Source organism: Glycine soja, chromosome 10, assembly GCF_004193775.1.
Source record: "Glycine soja cultivar W05 chromosome 10, ASM419377v2, whole genome shotgun sequence".
Lineage (NCBI taxonomy): Eukaryota > Viridiplantae > Streptophyta > Magnoliopsida > Fabales > Fabaceae > Glycine > Glycine soja.
The window spans coordinates 40,498,901-40,519,139 of NC_041011.1; the positions used below are offsets into that span (position 1 = coordinate 40,498,901).

Consider the following 20,239-nt stretch of genomic DNA (forward strand, 5'->3'; position numbering starts at 1 on the left):
CATAGTGACTAGTGAATGTGAGGGTTTAAACTTAAAAGGGTGAAAGGGTGGATGACAAATATATATATAATAGAAGTGTTTCAATGTAACGAAAAATTATGATTTATTTTGTATTAAAAAAATATACAACAATAATAGATAAAGAAAAATAAATTTATGTATTTGAATGTGCGTTCTTGAAATAATAATTTTTTTTCTTTAATAATGTGAAAATTTTACATGTATTCACACATTGAGACTCATTTCTACGGTCAATTTTTAAATTTTCTTTCTACTTTTTAGGTCTAAAACTAAGTTTGAACTTTTCTAGTTTGTGTTTGATGCATTTTGCCTTGGATAAATGTTTTTATTTATAATATTAAAGAGATATGGATTTGAGTTTTTCTTCAAAGAAAAAAACAATTTATTTAAAATAAATTCATATCTCCTTATCTTTATAAAAATAAAAATTATCTCATATCTTTTATCTTAAGAAGCTACCTAATATAAGACAAATAATTCACCGTTAATCACATTACTAATTACGATAATTAGTCACATGATCTGATCCTGATATGTAGCAATATAATATTATTCTTATTTTATGGATAACTTTCACATCTATAAAATAATACTCCTTTTTTATATTAATTATATTCTTGGTGCTATCAAAAAATATATTAATATTCCACTAAAACATAAATTCTCTAATTTAATTATGAGATAACTTATTTTCTTTTGCAAAGATTGGAACACACTTTGTATGTAACCCCTGTAGGTTCAATACTAAATCGACAATAAATTAATAATAATTAATTTACTAATTAAGGTAGGCGTCTAGCAATACTTTCTAACGTCCGGATAATATGAAGTAACATATCTTTTACCTTCAAGAACCAATAGAAGAATAATGTAATATTTCTTTCCATCATTCACAACTCAAGGTTAACTTTAGAGTATATTATTATCATCAAACTCTAATAACCTAACACATTTAATCCATGAGTGACTTTAAAAACTTTTTTCTTCTTTCAGTTGCCCTAATCAATGTCTTAATTAGCTCAAACTCATTACTTAGAGTTAATAGATTTCTTCTTGATTAATCATTAACTCTACAAGTATTTAATTATATTCAATATTTATTCAACTAGTTCTCTGAGACATTAGGTGTCCGAAATTAAGATATAACAAATAACTTGTTAATTGTTAATTACTATGATAATTTCATGTCAAAGGAAACTATTATATTTTTTCTTGAGAACTTCCTATTGACATATCAAGTTAATATTAACTATTAAGAATTAAAGACCATTACATATATATTGATCTATCTAGATTATTGATTTTCTATTCACAATAATCATACGATCAAGAACAATTTAGATTAAAATTATAAATGATTTGTTTCTCGTTATCATAACCTCTCATGATAACAAGCCTCTAATTTTAATAGAGGACTTGTCAAATTAACAATTTAATAAAAATATAAATATGACAATAAAATAAAGAATAATTATTTACTAAAATAGATAACATAATGGATTGGATCTTGGACATATATATTTATTCCCATAAAATGTTCTAATGACATTGATGTTGGATAACATTTTCTAAAGAGACCAATCTCGTAGGCTTAAACGGCTATAGATTTTATATTTCTTAGATAAGGGTAATATAGAAACATGCATAAAAGTAATAACTTATTCCGCTCTATTTATTTTTTTCCCAGACAATAGAATGATATTTTTAATTCATTTCACTCCATTATATTTTGGTTCATTCTCTACCATTAATCCAAACATAGCCTAAGACACATGGTACCATCAATAACACATCTATACAGCGTGTCATAGATGACAATAAAACTAGACAAACACAAGTATAAACTTCTTGTTACTCAGCTCATTGTACGAGAATATACCTAATATCTATCTCATACTCATTAAGTGAGTATTAATGAAATTTATGAATATTAATGGGTATTCACATATATCTATGAATATTTATTAAAATATAAAAACTAAAATAAATATTTTTGAAATATATATTTATACTACAAAAATTATAACAACTTATTAATAAATAACTAGAGGTATTTAAAGAATTTCAAATGGCTGAAGACTTATAAGTGTCCTATGAGATTTGTTAGTTATGTTTATTTAGTGTGTCCTTTGGAGTTTTGGTAGTCACTCCTTTTGGTCCAGTTTGATTAGTTCATCCTGGTATTGCCTGGCTACCTTGAAATGGTATTGGTTTATTACGTACTTTTGGTACTAATGTACCACCAACACCAGTTAGTTTAGTACCTTTGGCTTTGTCTAAAAATACATATAAACATTTATTGGATAATTTTCACAGTATTTCATAACATAACATGAAAATAATTGGATTCAAAATAGTATATCCAAACATAACATAAAGAATCATTACTAAAAAATCTCTTTTTACGACATACAATCTAAGGCGGTTTCTTAGAATCAATGTAGAATGTATATTGGTGGCATTTTTGTAATTAATGGTCATATAAGTAGGGCGGTTTTTGAGACCCGTCTTTGTAAGTAGCGGGTGATGACATTTCCGTAATTTTGTTATTTAAAAAAAATAAAAAAGGTTTTTTCATTGGTTTTTTACACAAAACATTTGTTGTTCTCTACGCATTCTGAGCGAAGCGAACCTTGAAGTTGATGGACCTCAAAGCTGACCGAGAAGGCAACATCTGTTGTGCCCTAGTCTGCCCTGCCGTGGTTGTGTGTGCCGTGGTAGCTTCAGTGCCGTGACTGTTCTGTGACTTGCGAGCCCCCCTTTCACAGGTTTGCGTTGTGTTTTAAATTTTTCGCTCAACCCTACTCTTTGAGCCACTTATGTCCACTGCAAAGAAATCTGGACACTCAAACATTTCAGTATTGGCGGGTCTCTGAAAGCGTCCACATGAATTCCACTTGGTGGAATCATGATAGGGTTTTGGGGGACTTTCACCCATTCCCTTAAGAGGGGTCTGATGGATTGTTTGGCATATAGCCAAGTTCTAAATTTTTTTGCTTATTATTGTACGTATATGGATATTCCAAAGTCTCAGTAATCTCCTATGTTAGTTTTCTACTGCTCTTATATTCTTGTTTTGTTTAATGCCTTGACAACATTCGTTTAAATAAGTAAAATGAGACTCTGAAACTAGCTAAAATATTATTTAAAGATGTATTATAACCTTTCATCTTTTATTTTCTGTTTGACAGGTCCTTGCCTTTAGGGACATAGATCCACAAGCTCCTACCCATATTCTAATCATTCCTAAAGTTAGGGATGCATGGTTGATTGGTCTGTCCAAGGTATTTGTTAATGAGTTTTCTGCGTCTGTAGGCATATTATGTTGTCTGAGATGTTCATTTGAAGATCATTTATATACATGTGCTCAGTATGCTCAATAACATTATTTATTAATTATTATATTTAAAGTAAAATATATTATTAATAATTTACTTTATGAGCTTAAGTAGTTGGATTGATAGTTCGATCTTTCTTTGAAAATTCATATAACGTTTATTGTATAATTTTCACAGTATTTCATAACATAACATGAAAACAATTGTATTCAAAATAGTATATCGAAACATAACATAATAGAGAATAATTTACTTTATGAGCTTAAGTAGTTTGTTTCCAAGGCTATTCTCCTTGGCCTGAATTATGGGCCACAACTTACTATTATTTTCGGTATTGGAAGAACATACAACAACACGATAATTCCTTTATTAATCCATGCAAACCTTGGGAATAAATCTATCATCACTAGCAGAACCACAAATTTTCCCACTTTCAATTTGATGCCTCTAGAAATTCTATCAAAGAGGAAATTCATGTGAATTGGAACTCTCCTCTTGAGGGTTGGTTTTGCTTGAATACGAATGGATCTTTGAGAATCATCACAAGGTATGACTACTTGTGGAGGCCTTCTACGAGATCATCATGACAAGTGGAAAATATGATTTGCGAAAAAAGTGGGGTGCACTACAACCTTTGTTGCTGAGTTATGGTGAGTTTTACAGGACTTGTGTATTGCTAGGGATCAAGGTGTGCAAAATATCTTGCTGCAAGTAGATTTAGAATCTGTTATTAGGAGCATTGAAGAAGGCAAAGTTGGATGCATGTCTGGAGCATCCTTGGTTCAAGCAATAACAAAATTGATGAAATAATTGAAGTCAATTTTTGTTATTCATATATATAGGGAGGCTAATAGGTGTACAGATGCCATGGCTAGTCTTCCATGTGATATGAAGGTTGATTATATGACCGAATCCTTTGTTGTTGTTGTTGATTAGTTTTGATGTAAATGAGATCTCTGCCCCATGCTTTATAACAATGTAATTTTCTCTTTTGGGCTTTGAATACCAAAAAAAACGTAGTTGGATTGATAGTTCGACTTTTGCAACCTTATTGCTGTGTTTGTTTTGGTCGTTTAGTACACTTTTATGAGTTACCTGTTCTTATTTTTGAAGAACCAGATCCTCATCCACCTTTCTTATTCTCATTTTTTTTTCTTCGTAAGTCTTCTTGTTATATGGGCTGGTATCATTTATTCATATTAGAGGTGTTTATAGGTCAGTTTGGTTCAGATTTAGAGAAAATAAAATCCGAACCAATTGATTTTCAGTGATTAGGTTTGATTTGAATTTTTATTTTCTTTTCTCCTAACCCGAACCAAACCAATTCGATGAAGAACAAGTAGATTTTCTATTAAAAAAACTATTTAAAAAAAATAAAAAATAACATCATAAACTCCATGTCTGTCATGGATGAATGCTAAGCTTATGGAAGAAGCTTGCAGAGAAAGAAAACGATGAAGGAAGCAAGTGAATAACGTAGAATGAATTGGCTTACAAAAATTGGTTATTGCAACAAATTATATAGTTAGTTATAAGAATAACTAACTCTTAATTAACTCTCAACTAACTCCACTAACTGTAGTTACATGAGATTAACCAATTAACCAACTCTAGTTACAATGTTCTATGCTAAGACCCCCCTTAAGCTAGGAATGTTAGACATTCCTAGCTTGGAATACAAAAATTGAAATGCACCAGGCATGAGAGCCTTAGTGTAAATGTTTGCTAGCTGATTTGCAGAAGAAATAGGAAGAAGCTTCACAAGATCATTCAACACTTTCTCACGAACAATATGATAGTTAATCTCAATGTGTTTGGTCCTCTCATGAAAAACAGGATTAGCTGCTATATGAAGAGTAGATTTGCTATCACGACATAGAACAACATGGTTTGAAATTTGATCTTAAATTCTTTGAGCAAGTAAGTAAGCCATTGTAGCTCACAAGTAGCACTTGCTAAAGCCCGATATTCAACCTCAGAGGAGCTTCTAGAGACAGTAGCTTGTTTCTTAGACTTCCATGAAATTAATTAATCACCAATGAAGACAACATAGCCAGTGACAAATCGTCTAGTATCAATGTAACCAACCCAATCTGAATTACTAAAACCATTTAAATGAATTGTACTGGCAACAAACAAAAAAATCCCTGCACCTGGAGTCCCCCTGAGGTATTTGAGTATTTGAAAAGCAACTTGCTTATGATCAAAAGTGGGATTAACAATAAATTGACCTAGATGTTGCATTGCATAAGTGATATCTGGCCTAGTATTAGTCAAATAAATCAATCTCCCAATTAATCTCCTTTAAGAAGATGCTTCCTCTATTGAAAGTGGAAGTCCTGAGTGTTGATGTAGTTTAGATGTGTAATCACAAGGAGTAGACATTGGCTTAGATCAAATCATGCTAGAATCATTAAGAATGTCCAGTGTATACTTCATTTGACAAAGATTGATACCATTATAACTTCTAGCTACCTCAAAGCCCAGGAAATACCTTAAATCTCCCAAATCCTTTATTCTGAAAGTATCATCCAACAAATGGGTAATCCTTTGAACCTTAGATAAGTCATTGCTTGATAAGACAATGTCATCAACATAGACTAACAAGACAACAATTTTGTTGGAACCATGTCTAATAAACAAAAGTATGAGAGTCTAGCATACCATTGTCTACTGGCTTGCTTCAAACCATATAAAGACCTTTGAAGCTTGCAAACTTGCCCTGGTTTGGCCACTTTCAAACCCTAAGGAATGTACATGTACACTTCTTCATGCAAATCACCATGTAAAAAAGCATTGTTCACATCCAATTTCTTGAGATACCATTGATTGATGGCAGCTAAAGCTAGTAAAAGTCTCACTATGGCAAGTTTAGCCATTGGAGAGAAAGTGTCCAAATAGTCATGTCCTTCTACTTGAGTGTATCCCTTGGCCACCAATCTAGCTTTATACCTCTCTATTGAACCATCAGATTTATGCTTGACTTTATACACCCATCTACAACCAATTGTTGATTTGTGCTGAGGAAGATCAGTAAGAACCCAAGTATTATTGAGTTCTAGTGCTTTGATCTCTACATTCATGGCCTCAATCCAATTAGGATCTTGAGATGCTTCATTGTATGATTGTGGTTCAACACTTTGTGCGATAGAGGAAACAATATTGTGATAGGAGGGAGATAATCTATGATAAGTAAGGACAAAATTAAGAGGATACATATTATTACCTATAGATGGATTGGAAGCAATTGATGATGGATATGTAACATGGAAGTCTTTATATTTACTTGGTTGATGTATTTGTCTCAAGGACCTTCTAGGTGTATGAATGGTCTGCTGAGGAGTTGAAGAATTAGAATTATCATTGGGTACAGACATGACAGAATCACTTGTTGACTCTAAAGGGGAATCATCAGGCTTATTAGTGACCTGAAAAGAATAAGTAGGCACAAGCAGGACATTAATTGGATTTGGTTTATTCTGACTTGTGAATGGAAAACAGACCTCATAAAAGATGACATTCCTAGAGGCATAAATGACTCTGGTTTTAAGGTAAAAAATGATATAACCTTTTGTGTGGCTTGAAACCTAAAAAGATTGAAGTGGTAGCCCTTGGATCAAGCTTTCTTTTATTAGCTGCTAAAGTGCTAGAGAAGCACAAACAACCAAAAACTCTCAAGGATTCAATATCATAGGTGGTTCCATACAATTTTTCACAAGGAGTTTTATTACCAAGAAAAGGAGTAGGCAAATAGTTAATAATAACAGCAAGATGGAGTAAGGTGTAGGACCAAAAAATAGAAGGTAAATTGGACTCAAATAGTAAGGATTGAGTTATATTTAACAAATGTTGGTGTTTCCTTTCTACAAGCCCATTCTCTTAGGGAGTTTCAAGACAAGAACATTGATATATAATACCAGTATCCTCATAAAATTGTTTCATCATGAACTCTGATCCATTGCCCGATCTAATGGCCTTTATTTTTAATTCAAACTGTCTTTCAACATTGATAACAAATTTCTTTAAAAGGGATTATGTCTCAACTTTTGAGTTCATGAGGAAAATCCAAACAAATCTAGAATAATCATCTAAAGTAAGAAAGTATTTGTAACCATTCAAAGAAGTTACATTGCAAGGACCCCAAATATCAACATGTATAAGAGCAAAAGCACAAGAAGAATGAGAATCATTGCTAGGAAATGATAATCTTTTCTGTTTTGAATGATGACAAGTTTCAATAATGAATTGTTTATCAAAAGTAAGAATGGGATAAAACTGTTTTAACAATAACAATCTTTCAAAAGATGGATGACCAAGTATGAAATGCCACAAATCTATAGGTGTCCTATTACATGAAAAAGCTAACATAGTAGAAATACTAGGACTAACAAAAACATCAATGGAATTTGAGTTGTACTCCCTACGAGGCTTGAGTGGAACCATCTTGAGTCTATAAAGACCTTCCACCATATCAATTGTACCAATCCTCTGCAGGTTCTGCATATACTATATGAAACATTTGTCATTCATGAAAGTTAGTTTACAAGATAAAGAAGATATCAATTTGGATATTGAATTGGAAACTAGGCATGTACAAAACATCCTCTAGGTATAAAAATTGAGAAAATTGGATTATGCATGTATGAGTTGCAGTGACACTATGACCATTAGGGAGTCTAACAATCATAGGATTTATGTTTCTACATAAGGAAAACAAATGTGGAAAGGCTATGACATGGTCTGTGGCACCTGAGTCAAGGATCCACTCATCTTGACTGGTCTTGCTTACACTACAAGTAATGGATAGTTAACTACCTTTGCTGTTGATAGTACTAATTTGATTCACATGTGAATTATTGTGATTCATGTTTTGTTGTTGTAGTAGTGCCATTAAAGCCTTGTATTGTTGAGAGGTTAACTTCACATCCTCATTTTGTGTTTCTTGGTTTCTTTCTTGAGTTGAGCCATCACCTTCTTCTTATGTTAGATCCTTGGGACTTATAAAACTTGTGTCCAGGAGGATAACCATGCTTTCTATAGCAATCATCCACAGTGTGGTTAGTGAGACCACATTGTGTACAAAGCTTGCCTCCCTTTCCTCTTGAGTTGCCTCTGCCAAATCTACCTGAATTGGATGAATTGGTGTTAGCTGCATTTATCAGCCTCATGTTTCCCATTGCATCATTATTCGTTAGCTGTCTTTCTTATTGAACAACATATGAGAAAACTTTAGTAGTGCTAGGCAGGGGATCCTGATAACTGCTAAATAATTGTATTTTGATAGTAGAAAATTAGTCAAATATTGGCCTGAAATTAATTATTTAGCAGTTATTTGTAATTAAAAGTTAGAAAATTAATTAAATTGAATTTTTGGTTGCAGATATAAAAATTGGAGGTGTAACAAGCAAAAAGGGCAGAAAAATTGAAGAAAAGAAGAAAATTTGAAGAAGGCCCAGCCCAATACACGTGCTCAGCGCGCGTCACGGGCTAAGCGGGCCAGGAAGTACACGCGCTAAGCGTGCCTATGAAGGCCCAAAGCCCACTTCAGCAGCTATAAATAGAGAGCCAGTCCAAGGGACAGGACCACCACCACAGAACCCCCTCTCCTAGGGGTTTCATTTACTCCCTTTCTTTCTTTCACCCCCCTTCTCATTGTAAAGCCCCTCATGACCATGAGTGGCTAATCCCCTAGCTAGGGTCTGATAGGCCTAAAAAGTCAATGATGTATGGAGCATTTCAAGAGTTATCAATAAAAAGAGGAATTCCTTCCAGGTTCTTTTATTTATTTACCGTTCTTTCTTTTTCATCCTGTATCTCGGACCTTACTTTCTGTTAGGGTTTAGTCCACTCGGGAGAGGGTAAAGCCTAATTAGGGATAAGGAATGAATACTTGAATCTGTTTTAAGGGTTAGGCCACTCGGGAGAGGGTAACGCTTAATAGAACACTAAAAGGAAGAAATTATCGGGTTATCTTTTAGAGGGTTTTCCTTCCAGGTTCTTCTATCTGCTTTTCTTTCTTATTTATTCTGCATCTCGGACTTTATTTTCTGTTAGTCTTTAGGCCACTCGGGAGAGGGTAAAACCTAATTAGGGATAAGGAATGAATGTGTGAATCAGTTTTAAGGGATAGGCCACTCGGGAGAGGGCAACGCTTAATAGAACAATAAAAGAAAGAAATCATAGGGTTCGCATTGACCCGATGCCCATGCTTTAGCAAACATCTAGAATTTAATCTTAATGCATCTTAGTTATTGAGTCTTCGCAAAGGGCATTTGGAAGATAGGTAATTAAGGTAGGCTTGTCATCATGAGGCATCAGGGGCAAGTAGATGGATAGATGTGAGGCAGAATTAGTTCACTGGTATTGATAACAGACAAATCCTGAATCCATATATCTAGGTTGATTAGACTTGTTAGGTTTTAGCGATTTTAATATATAGATTTTATTCCCTATTTTATTGTTGGCTTTTCTTAGAAGTAGTTATTCCTTATTTTTCCTATTTGTTTCCTTAGAAGTAATTATTCCTTATTTTACTGTTGGCTTTTCTTAGGAGTAGTTATCCTCTATTTAGGAGTAAGTATTTAGGCTTAATAGATTTAGACTTTAGTCTGCCTTTATTTGAATTTCGTAGGAGTAGTTATCTTTATCATATCGCAATTTAAATATTTTATCTTCTATTTTGATCTTTCAATCTTTTATCTTTTTCTTTTATCTTCTAATTTTATCTTTAAATATCTTATCTTTTCTTTACCTTATCTTCTATCTTCTTTATCTTTTATTTTAAATTCTTATCTCTTGCTTTTAAATTGGGTTTGCATTAATCTAAGTACAAACAAAGTCCCTGTGAATTCGATACTCGGACTTCCGAGAACTTTACTACTTGTGACGATTTGGTACACTTGCCAACGAGTTAACAGATCCATCATCAATACATTGGACCTAACAATGTTAAATTAGTCATTTAAACCTTTAAGAAACTACATAACCCGATCTTGTTTCTTTCTCTCCATAATACTAGTGAGAGCATCACACATACACTTTGGATCACATGAACACACTGAATCAGGTCTGTAAGTTTCCAATTCATCCCAAATAACACGTAATTTTGTAAAGTAATTAGTTATGGTTTGATCACCTTGCTTGATGGATGCCACATCCTGTTGCAATTATGAGATTCTCAGCATATCCCCCTGTGAATACCTCAATTTCAAATCTTTCCATATGTCTCATGCATCATCCATCCAAAGGATGCTTTGTCTAATCGAAGCTGAGAATGAGTGAACAAGCCAAGAAACAACCATATTATTACACTTCTTCCAAGCTGTATGAAGTGTGTGGTTCGATGGATATCCTTGAATTGATCCATCGACAAATTCAACTTTATTCTTTGCACTCAATGCAGTAAGCATTGATCGGCTCCATGAATTGTAATTTGTTGAATCAAGCACTTGAGAAACCAATGCTATTGCAGGATTTTCTCTTGGATGAAGATAATATGGACTATGTATGTTTAAAGATTGATCTTGCAGTGATGAATTGTCTGTCATGATGAAGGAATCGAAAGGAAGCTAGAGAAAAAACAAAAATAGAGTTGCGCTGCAAAGGTCTTCAAGATACCATCATAAACTCCATGTCGGCCATGGATGAATGCTAAGCTTATGGAAGAAGCTTGCAAAGAAAGAAAACGATAAAGGAAGCAAGTGAATAACAGAGAATTAATTGGCTTACATAAATAACTAACTCTTAACTAACTCTCAACTAACTCCATTAACTGTAGTTACATGAGATTAACCAATTAACCAACTCTAGTTACAATGTTCTATGCTAAGATAACATGAGTTTGTTCCAAAATTCACAAATAATGTTGTCGGAAAAGAATGTAAACAGCATATTAGAATGTAATTGAGACTCAAACACAATCAAAATGACACAAACAACAATAAGTTACATTGTTATAAGCATTAAAAAATATAATAAAATAGTTGGTTTAGTTTGGGTTTGAAAAAAATGTAAACCTACTCAAACCAATTAACATTGAGTATTAATTGATTCGATTTGGATTGGACCCAAATAAATAAAAATCTAAACCAATTGAATTAGTTAAGTTTGAATCGTCGAATTGATCCAAACCGATAAACACCCCTAATTCATATTTTAAAAAAGGTGACATATATTGATTACACTAATTGCACAAAAAAAGACTATAGTAATACTATAGCTATAACACAACTCATAAGTCTGGCTTGAGCCCTTGAGTGACATTCATGCTTGTAATCCTTAGCATTATCTCCTCTAAAGGACACTCTCTCTCCTAAACTACTTATACAATTTGATTAGTTTAAAGATAATTTGGGAGAAAGGATGATAATTCATGAACTAAATTGACAGTTTATTCAAATTTTATAAAAGCAGCGGCTAAAATGGCAAATTCTTATAATACGAAAAGTTTACTCAGAAAAAGGGGTGTCGCTGTATTTTGATAGAATAGGTGATTATTGACCCGTAAATATCCTGGAAATTGTCATAAACACTGAAAATAGGTGAGTTTTTGCAAAATAAAAGGACTACCTAGTTTTTTTTCTCTGTGCGGAACAAAGAATAGTTGGCATTGAATTGTGATTTTCCTTGAATGAATGAAAAAATATGCTATGAACATTAAAGAGAAATCTCCTCACACAGTCACACACAACCTGAAACCACCAAAAAAGAAAAATCACAAGAGCACAATTATGAACATTAAGAATTGACATGGTGATGTTGTAAAAATACAACAAAGTAGCCAGAGAGAGCAGCATGGCACTATTGATGTGTTCTCAAATTCCTCTTAGCAGGGTATTGCACTGATGATGATGCTGGGCACTGTTTGAGTCCACTCACAAACCCATCATTTCTCTGTACAGTTTTCCTGGTTCTTAATGGTGAAAGTGATACTAATCTGGATGCTATTCTTGAAGGAGAGAAAGATCGACGGAATTTAGATGCAGTAGAAGTGGATCTCTTGGGAGGACTTCTGCTCAACCTTGCAGGTTTTGTTGGTGAAATAGACACAGTTGGTGGACTATTTTTGATCTGGACTTGAACTTTGGTGGCTGAAGTTGGAGACTTGATCAAAAACTTGTGTGGTGTTCCTCCACCCCTATTTCTTGATATCACAGGAGACCTGGTCTGGCAAAACTGTTGCGGCCGTGACGGCAAAGATGGAGACTTGATCAAAAACTTGTGAGATGTTGTTGTTCCTCTATTTCTTGTTATGATAGGTGACCTTGTCTTGCAAAATTGTTGCTGTGAAGAGGAATGAGTGGACAGGAACAAAGGGTTGGGGAATAGTACTGTTTTTCTAGCCCATGGCTTATTCCTTGGAGACACCCTATTTGCCATATACCTGTTGCTTTCTTTATCAAATTCTCTAACCTTAGGAGGAGAAACCTTGAAGTTGATTCTGGAACGAGCCCTTTGAAGTGATGGTGAACCATCGTTTTGTGCTTTAGTTTGCTTCTCTTTCTTCCTTCTTGCCCTGAGTTGTGTGTTTTCAAGTTCTGCTTTTTTGTTGCTCCTTTGAGACATTGGAGTTTTTGGATCCTCCTGGGGAGTTTTCTTACCAACTGCTGTGACTATTTCTCTAGCAAACTGACTTGCCTGCAGAATTTCCCCAACAGTTTCGCCTACAAGCATTGCAGGCAATGACATTCTCTTCCATTCACCTGCACAAGGACCATATTAACTCAAAGGAATGCCAATTATTACCCATGTTGTCCATGATCATGTCCAAGTAACAATTTCTTTCGAAGGTGAATGGAGAGAACAAACAAAACCTGTGTTTGCTGGAAACTTCCCCACAGGAGATCTCCTTGAGGCACCGTTCTTGATCCTTCATAATGACAAGAATACACAAAGCATTTGAGTTTACAACTTGCAACAACAATTAACTGAAGTTTAAGAATAAATAATGCATGTAATGTTATTCAATCACAAAATCGTTATTTATACACAGTCCGTGCATCGACACAAAACGTACAATTAATTATGTTAATACATATTAGTTTTATTTCTTAATAAAACCTAAGTGGATTTCACCAAAACACATTAATTATATAAGTAATCATACTTTCATTATATTTGTTATTATACATAAATTATTTTTAAAAAGTAGCCCGTGCATGCACGGGGTAAACATACTAGTTTATACCAAGTTTGTGTACTTTTATAAGTCATATCAAAGCTATCTACGGTGAGTATGAACTGAAATTGAAATTCAAATAGAATCTAAAGCTTACCTGAGTGATTCTTGCTTGCATCTGAGACTGGTTCTGAGATAACCTCTGGTGCTGCGAGGGCTGAGATTCACCCCAGACACCACCTTGGTTCCACCAGTCACAGTGTACTGAAGTTCCTGCAGCCGAGCCACGCACTGATCCACCTTCAAACACCCACAACAAATCACTCACAAAGATTCAAAATTTATATGGTTTCATTAGGGAAGGTTAAACTGGCATTAAACGTGGATTACCTTGATGAGTGTTTCTTTAATCAGAACAGGGTTGAGAGCGGCCAACAGCTTCCTCTGCTTCGGTGGGGTTCTCGCAACCATCTTTAGAATATCCTCCGAGGAATGAAAGCAAACACACACGAAGTGGGTCTCAAGAATTTTAATCACTCAAACGAAAGATTGGATCTAACTTGTACCTAGTGTCCACCCACCCAACCAAAGATTGGATCTGAATTCTCTCTCTCTGAGACGAAGACACGGTCCCTTAACCTTTTGCTTTTTGTTGCAGAGTTTGGCTCCTAAGTGTTGATGTCGAACAAACACGAACTCTGTAACGGTTTGTTTTTTCTCCAACGGTCGACTAAATATCTGTCTTTCACTCTAACTAAGGAAGCTAATTCAACGCCAACGGCTATATGCAACTTTTTTTTCCCATTTTGCTTGGGCCCTGGGTTGATTACGTGGGTATGTTTCCATTAGTGAATAAAGTTTTTGAATTTTTCTTTTTTAAGCGACAATAAAGTTTTTGAACCAAATGCTATAAAGTTTACTTTACTTTAAAAGTTGCTTTCCTTTCGATAAAAAAAATAAGTAATATATATTTGAAATATTTAAAAAGTAAGCATACGAGGCCATCTTAACTATTAATGCTAATAAATAAACTTTAAAATGTTATGTTCCAAAGTTGGATGAGTTTTTCATTTACTTGAAAAGTTAAAGAGTTTTAATTTTGATATTTTGAAATGTTAGGTAAGGGTGTTTGACCTTTATCTAACTGATTTTCTGTGCAATTGAAGCAGTGGTGGATCCAAATTGTTTTTAGTAGAGATAAAAAATAGTCTAATATGTTTTGAAACAAAAAATTACATAAACTTTATTAAAAATAGTAATAAAAAATTAAAAACAGTAAAATTTTAAAAAATAAAATGAGTAAAATTAGTATCACTTTATTTTCTCTAAAAAAAATATTTATTCAATATATCTAAATAAAAAAATTATTTTGTGGTAGCAATTACCTCCATTACCCTGACCTGCCACTGAACTGAAGGCCACTATCATATATCATTTCTTTTTTAACTTGACGTGGGCTTTTCAATATTTTTCTCCATTCTAAGTTAGTGACTACGATCTATTCAAATTAGTTTAATTTCAAATAACCCTTTTAAAATTTAATAAAAATATTAAATGAAAAAATAAATACATTAAAATTATTCCATACTTCCTTTAGTTAGTAACCAAGAAAAGTAATAAATTATTAACATGATTTAGAATTATTTAAAATCTTAACTTCATCTTAGGGTGTCTGTTTTAGTGTTTAAAATCCGTTCCACACATTCTAACTAAATAAAGATAAAGATGGATTCAAGTTTAAATGTGATTACATACAAGTAGTTTTTCTTTCAACATCCACTTGTAAATATGGTTAATATCCACTTGTAAATGTATCTATATGTACTTGTGACTCTATTAGTTAAATAAGTCTCATAACTCACAAGTGATTGTCATGAGATTATTGAGATGTCCAATGATGAATAATTTTGCCTACCAAATTGCTGTAATTTTAAAATTGAAGTTCATATTTTTCATCATATACTCACGCACTTACTATTCTTGCACCTTTGGAATTATTCTTGCACACCTTTAGTTCTTTACAAGGTTTAATCACTACGGGCACTTTGAATTATTGCTAGTTTTAATTGATTAATGAAAAAATGAGTAAAAGCAAAGAATTTGGCATTTAAATGTGAGATCAGAAATTTGATAGAATAACAAACACAACTGTATTATTTGTCATGAAATGTTGAGAAAAATTTAATTGAATCTAAGTTGATTCATAAACCAATCACAATACACTAATTTATACACGTGTGCATTAGTTGAAAAAAAACTCCACTGTCTGTCACATAGTATGAGAAACTATTGCATTTGGGTTGGGCGATATGGCAAGAGTGATGACTTTCTGTTACTTTTCAAACCTCTAAGGGGACTCCAGACCACAGGCTTGCGCTGAAGTGCAAGAAGAGTTGGATGCCTAGCGGATCCCTCCCTGGAATCTGCCCTTACCGGACTGCTCATCATAAACTTGCTGCTCCTCCTTACAGTCATTGGAGTTGTCTCAACTGATGTTCTCAACTCTGGCAATGGGGCGAACAAACTTGAGTACCGATCTTTCCTTTGGCTTCTTATCCGTGATTGTTGGCTGCTTCCACCGGTAACACGGAACGCTGAGGTACGGAGTGGAGTAGTAATGTCAGAAGTTGTCTGAGAAGGTAGTGTGGCAATGGAGACCCTCCTTCTTGTATGAAGGACCTGCGTTGTTGATGGTGCAGGCGGTCTCACAGCAATGGACACCCGCCTCCTTGCCTGAAGGAACTGTGCTGTTGTTGATGATGAAGCTGGCCTTACAGCACTCGTCACCACTGAGTTCCTTCTGACAGAGTTTTCCTTTCCACTCATGAAGGCAGTGTAACTCTTTGATCTTAGAGGAGACCGTGGAGGCAATGAATTGGTTATTCTTCCCAGTGGCATTCTCAGTTTTGAAGGATTCAGTGGAGGCTTCTTGTCTGTCATGGTTTTATGAGCTGCTGCTGATGAAGGTTGAACTGTAACAGCTGCAAGAGATCTACTTTCTTGCTTTAGTCTGGTTTTCCTTTCTTCTGCAATCTGGTTCTCAAGTTCCCGGACCTGTCATGGAATATAAGAAATTGTGAATCACTTTGAAAAGAAAAAAGACATCTTTGTCTATAAAGTTACTTGGATTGCTGAAGATTATATTTATACCTTTTCCTGAAGGGTTCTACAATGATGTTCTCTTGCAGCAAGCCTGAGTTGCATGATTTGCAAGCTATCCTGTAATTTCTTTGTTTCCTTCTCATCTTGTTTCAGCTTTTCAGCCTTTAATTATGACAAAAAAATTCTTAGTTTCAGGAAATGAAAAATCATGGTTATTCTTATTAGAGGAACAAGTTTACACAAACTTATACCATTTGCTTGTACTTAAACAGCTCAGTGTGGTCTACTTGCTTGCGAGCTGGGCCACTCTCGATCCCACGGACACGGGTGGCAAAATTCAACGAGCAAAGTGTCTCTCCCAAGTCTGCCGAACTTGGACTTACTTGCACAAACATTAAAGTTTTGCAGTCTCCTCCTGCATTTGACCCCATATCAAACATTAGTAGTTAAAAAATTTCAAGCATATTAGTTAAATCAAATCACAAAGGAGTTATTTAATTTATAATGCTGCAATGGAATCTCACCTAAAGAGCTTTGCAGCATATGAGTGAGTTTTGAGTTCCTGTCTCAAACAGAGGATACAAATATAATGAGAAAAAAAAATCATTCTGTAAGCATGTGTTTAAGAGAGGAAAAGAGAATTGCCTGTAAGGGATGTGGGATGATTTGGAAGCAAGGGCAGAAATAACATCACCGAGTGCTGAAAGTGACTTATTTATGAACTGAGATTCCTTCAGCCTTTCTCCTTCGGCTTCAGTTTTTCCCAGGCGCTCACTGCCAGCTAAGTCTACTAGCCAAAGGTGGCTCTTTGTTCTCTGGCCATTGATTAAATTTTCCCCCATTACAGTTACTCTTAACAAGCTGCGTGTAAAACCAACTCTTGGTCACTATCTATAATGTGCAATAACTTCTACCAAGAGCAATAGTTTCATAGAGATAATTTAATTACATCTACTGATGCAAAGAAAGCAACTGACTCAGCTTAAAAAATGACATATTCAAGGAAAATAACTGTTATTTAATATGATTAAGCTTTTAAGAATTAAGATCTCCAACAAGTTTATACGTACATACAAAGTACAAGCAATAATGAGTTAATCTGTAAAAATCAAGATGTACCAGTGAGAACGGCTGCTAAGCTCATTAGCACAGGTGGATCCAACTGATCTGACTCGGTTTCCAGTCTTGAGCATTTCCCACACGTCTTCTGTTCCATAAACACGAGCTTCAACAAGTCCTGGGACCTCTTGGGTTCCTTCTGCAGCTTGCTTTATCTCCAATCTAATTTTTTTTGTTCAAAAAAATAATTGTTCTCTTCATTAGTGATTCTGCCTGAGAAACATTCCATACATCAAAATTTCACGCACACAATTTGGTAGAGAGGGAAGAAAAACTTGGCACTACATTTTAATTAGTTTAATGGCTAGTTGCAAATTTAGTTGAAATGTAGAGATGGATAAAAAACTATGCAGCTCAAAAGAATGCCTTGTTTAGAACCATGAAACTACAATGTCATGTTTCTTTTTATTTTTTTCAGAATCTTTATCCAGCAAAGCAATATGTCACAGGAATTCCCAGATCTTGTTTTCATTAACATCATATGCAAATGGTTGTTAAATTCTAAAATATAAGAGCTAAAACCTACAATGCTAATTACTCCAAGAGATCTGAGAACTCACTTCTTAGTAGGTTCGGCAGAATTTTCCACCAAGAGATCTCTTATCTTCTCATTGTAGACCTCCAGCATGCTAACAGACAATTCATACTTCATTGTATCATGTCTCTCTTCAGTTATCCGAAATAATTCTTCCAGGGTTCTGTAGTTAACTCCCCTGTGTTCTGGTGTTCCTTCCATTGTAAATGTTTTCCCAGTTCCAGTTTGCCCATAGGCAAATATGCAGACATTGTACCCATCCAATACTGATGTAACAATGGGTTTGGTCTGTTGAAAAACAGCCTCTGCATAACAAAAAATGCATTCAGGTTCAAAATAATTATCCATAAAAATAAAACCTTTCAATACAAACAAAAGATGCAACTTTTCTCGTACCTTGGTTATCTTCTGGCCCAAATACATGATCAAATTTAAATTGCTTTTTAGAAGAGTCTGCACAAATGACTTGAAGCTCATTATCTGAAGACGACTCAAAATTGACAACAGATGCAGACCCATTAGCAATTTCATTCTCATTTAATGGTCTACATCTGCAGAAAACTCTAATATTTCCCTTGAGTTCAATTACTTCATTGTAAAGCCGCCTCCGCTCAGAGGACTCCTCTGAGTACTTTCTTTTTAGGAGTTCATATTCAGCACCTAATACCAGTAGAAAATCCCAAAACCTATCGTATTAGTATTAGCAATTATAACTAAACTAACCATAAAGAAAGAGAGAAAGAGTATATTCAGTTTTCCATTTATTTTTGTAGTTTCAACTAGAGGCATACCGAGAAGCTGCACAGACTTCATAATATCAGTGCCAGGAAAAGATTGAGTAGTGAGTTTCACTTCATCGCACATGGTTATATGCTGCTTCTTCAAATCCTAATGCATGAGCAATAAAACTCAGGTAAAGTAAAATGTGAGAAAGATAAGCAAATTACGCAAATGTGAACACGTGGTTTTAAACTAACGTTAAAGATTTACCTGAACTTTAGCACTGAGATCAAGTATTTTCTTCAATATGGGAAGCGTGTGGCCCGTATCCGGAGAAACTTCATGGATTCCATTGGACAAACTATGTTCATCCATGGAGTCAGAGTTCTCGTTCACTTTCTTTGACTCAATATCTGACGAAATTCCAAAAAATCAATAAACCATCCAACAACACAATTAACGACGTAGTTTTGGATGAGATTAAGATCATTGAGCGAAATCATCTTAAACAATATTTAATTTCATTTATTGTCGTTTCGTTCCAAATCGAAATGGAAAATTGAATCGAGAATAGGAAGGGAGCCCTACCAGAGCACTGAGCGATTGATGGTTGCTTGAGTTCGCAGTCAAGAACGAATCGGTGGAATTTTTCAGCGAGCATTTGGATTTGCATGGATTGATCTGCAAGAGCCAAGAATCGGTGAGTTGCGTTAAAGAATTAGGCAATTGAACTGATCGGTGAATAGAGAGAAAGAGAGAGAGTACCGTTCATGGTTTGTCTGAGAAGTGACGCAACGATTCCAAGATCGAAATTCCTGATCGACAGAGAGAGCGCAAGAGAGAGAGAGAGAGAGAGAGAGAGAATAGTGGTGAAGTTGATGTAGGGTTCTTTACTTTGTAAGAATTTCAAACTTTGAAATCACAACGGCTATATGCTGATATATCAAATTCCCCGGAGCGTCCACGTCACCGACCTTGATATTGGGCTCACATTTCAAAAGCCCGACCTTCTCGTTAGAATGGGCTAGGCTGTTTTATTTATATATTTATTTATTTTAAAATCTGACGGTTCATTTTTATCCAATCCTAAGAAAATTTAGTTCGATTAAATACGAGTTTTTTAGTAAAAGGATAAAATAGGAATTTGACATGCATAAACTAAAAAAATCATCCTTTCAAAATAAAAAAAAATAAAAAATCATCTTTTAAATAATAAGTCTTAACTAAAATTTGTATAACTAGTAAATGAATAAAAAATAGCATATAAATATTTAAAAAATGCAAGTC

The 20,239-nt window shown here is 34.3% G+C and overlaps 2 protein-coding genes and 1 long non-coding RNA gene across 4 annotated transcripts; 1 reads left to right on the top strand and 2 right to left on the bottom strand.

The window, feature by feature from the left end:
- Positions 1–2,594: 2,594 nt before the first annotated feature.
- LOC114370598 lies at positions 2,595–9,140 on the top strand. Of its 2 annotated transcripts, none has more exons than XR_003657876.1 (3): positions 2,595–2,789; positions 3,213–3,305; positions 8,740–9,140. It is a non-coding gene; the product is annotated as an uncharacterized LOC114370598 (long non-coding RNA). The 2 variants fall into 2 exon arrangements; XR_003657877.1 differs by lacking the exon at positions 8,740–9,140 and adding an exon at positions 4,023–4,388.
- Positions 9,141–11,958: 2,818 nt separating this feature from the next.
- LOC114370267 (microtubule-binding protein TANGLED-like) lies at positions 11,959–14,203 on the bottom strand. Its single transcript, XM_028327566.1, has 4 exons — positions 13,867–14,203; positions 13,634–13,776; positions 13,172–13,227; positions 11,959–13,060 (listed from the first exon to the last, which is right to left on the bottom strand). The coding sequence occupies exons 1-4, from the start codon at positions 13,945–13,947 to the stop codon at positions 12,159–12,161; spliced, it is 1,182 nt and encodes a 393-aa protein (XP_028183367.1). The 5' UTR covers positions 13,948–14,203; the 3' UTR covers positions 11,959–12,158.
- Positions 14,204–15,575: 1,372 nt separating this feature from the next.
- LOC114369825 (kinesin-like protein KIN-14S) lies at positions 15,576–19,847 on the bottom strand. Its single transcript, XM_028327081.1, has 12 exons — positions 19,718–19,847; positions 19,541–19,633; positions 19,223–19,365; positions 19,024–19,120; positions 18,629–18,892; positions 18,258–18,537; positions 17,698–17,859; positions 17,224–17,439; positions 17,103–17,140; positions 16,830–16,993; positions 16,627–16,740; positions 15,576–16,530 (listed from the first exon to the last, which is right to left on the bottom strand). The coding sequence occupies exons 1-12, from the start codon at positions 19,722–19,724 to the stop codon at positions 15,763–15,765; spliced, it is 2,346 nt and encodes a 781-aa protein (XP_028182882.1). The 5' UTR covers positions 19,725–19,847; the 3' UTR covers positions 15,576–15,762.
- Between the last annotated feature and the right edge of the window lie 392 nt (positions 19,848–20,239).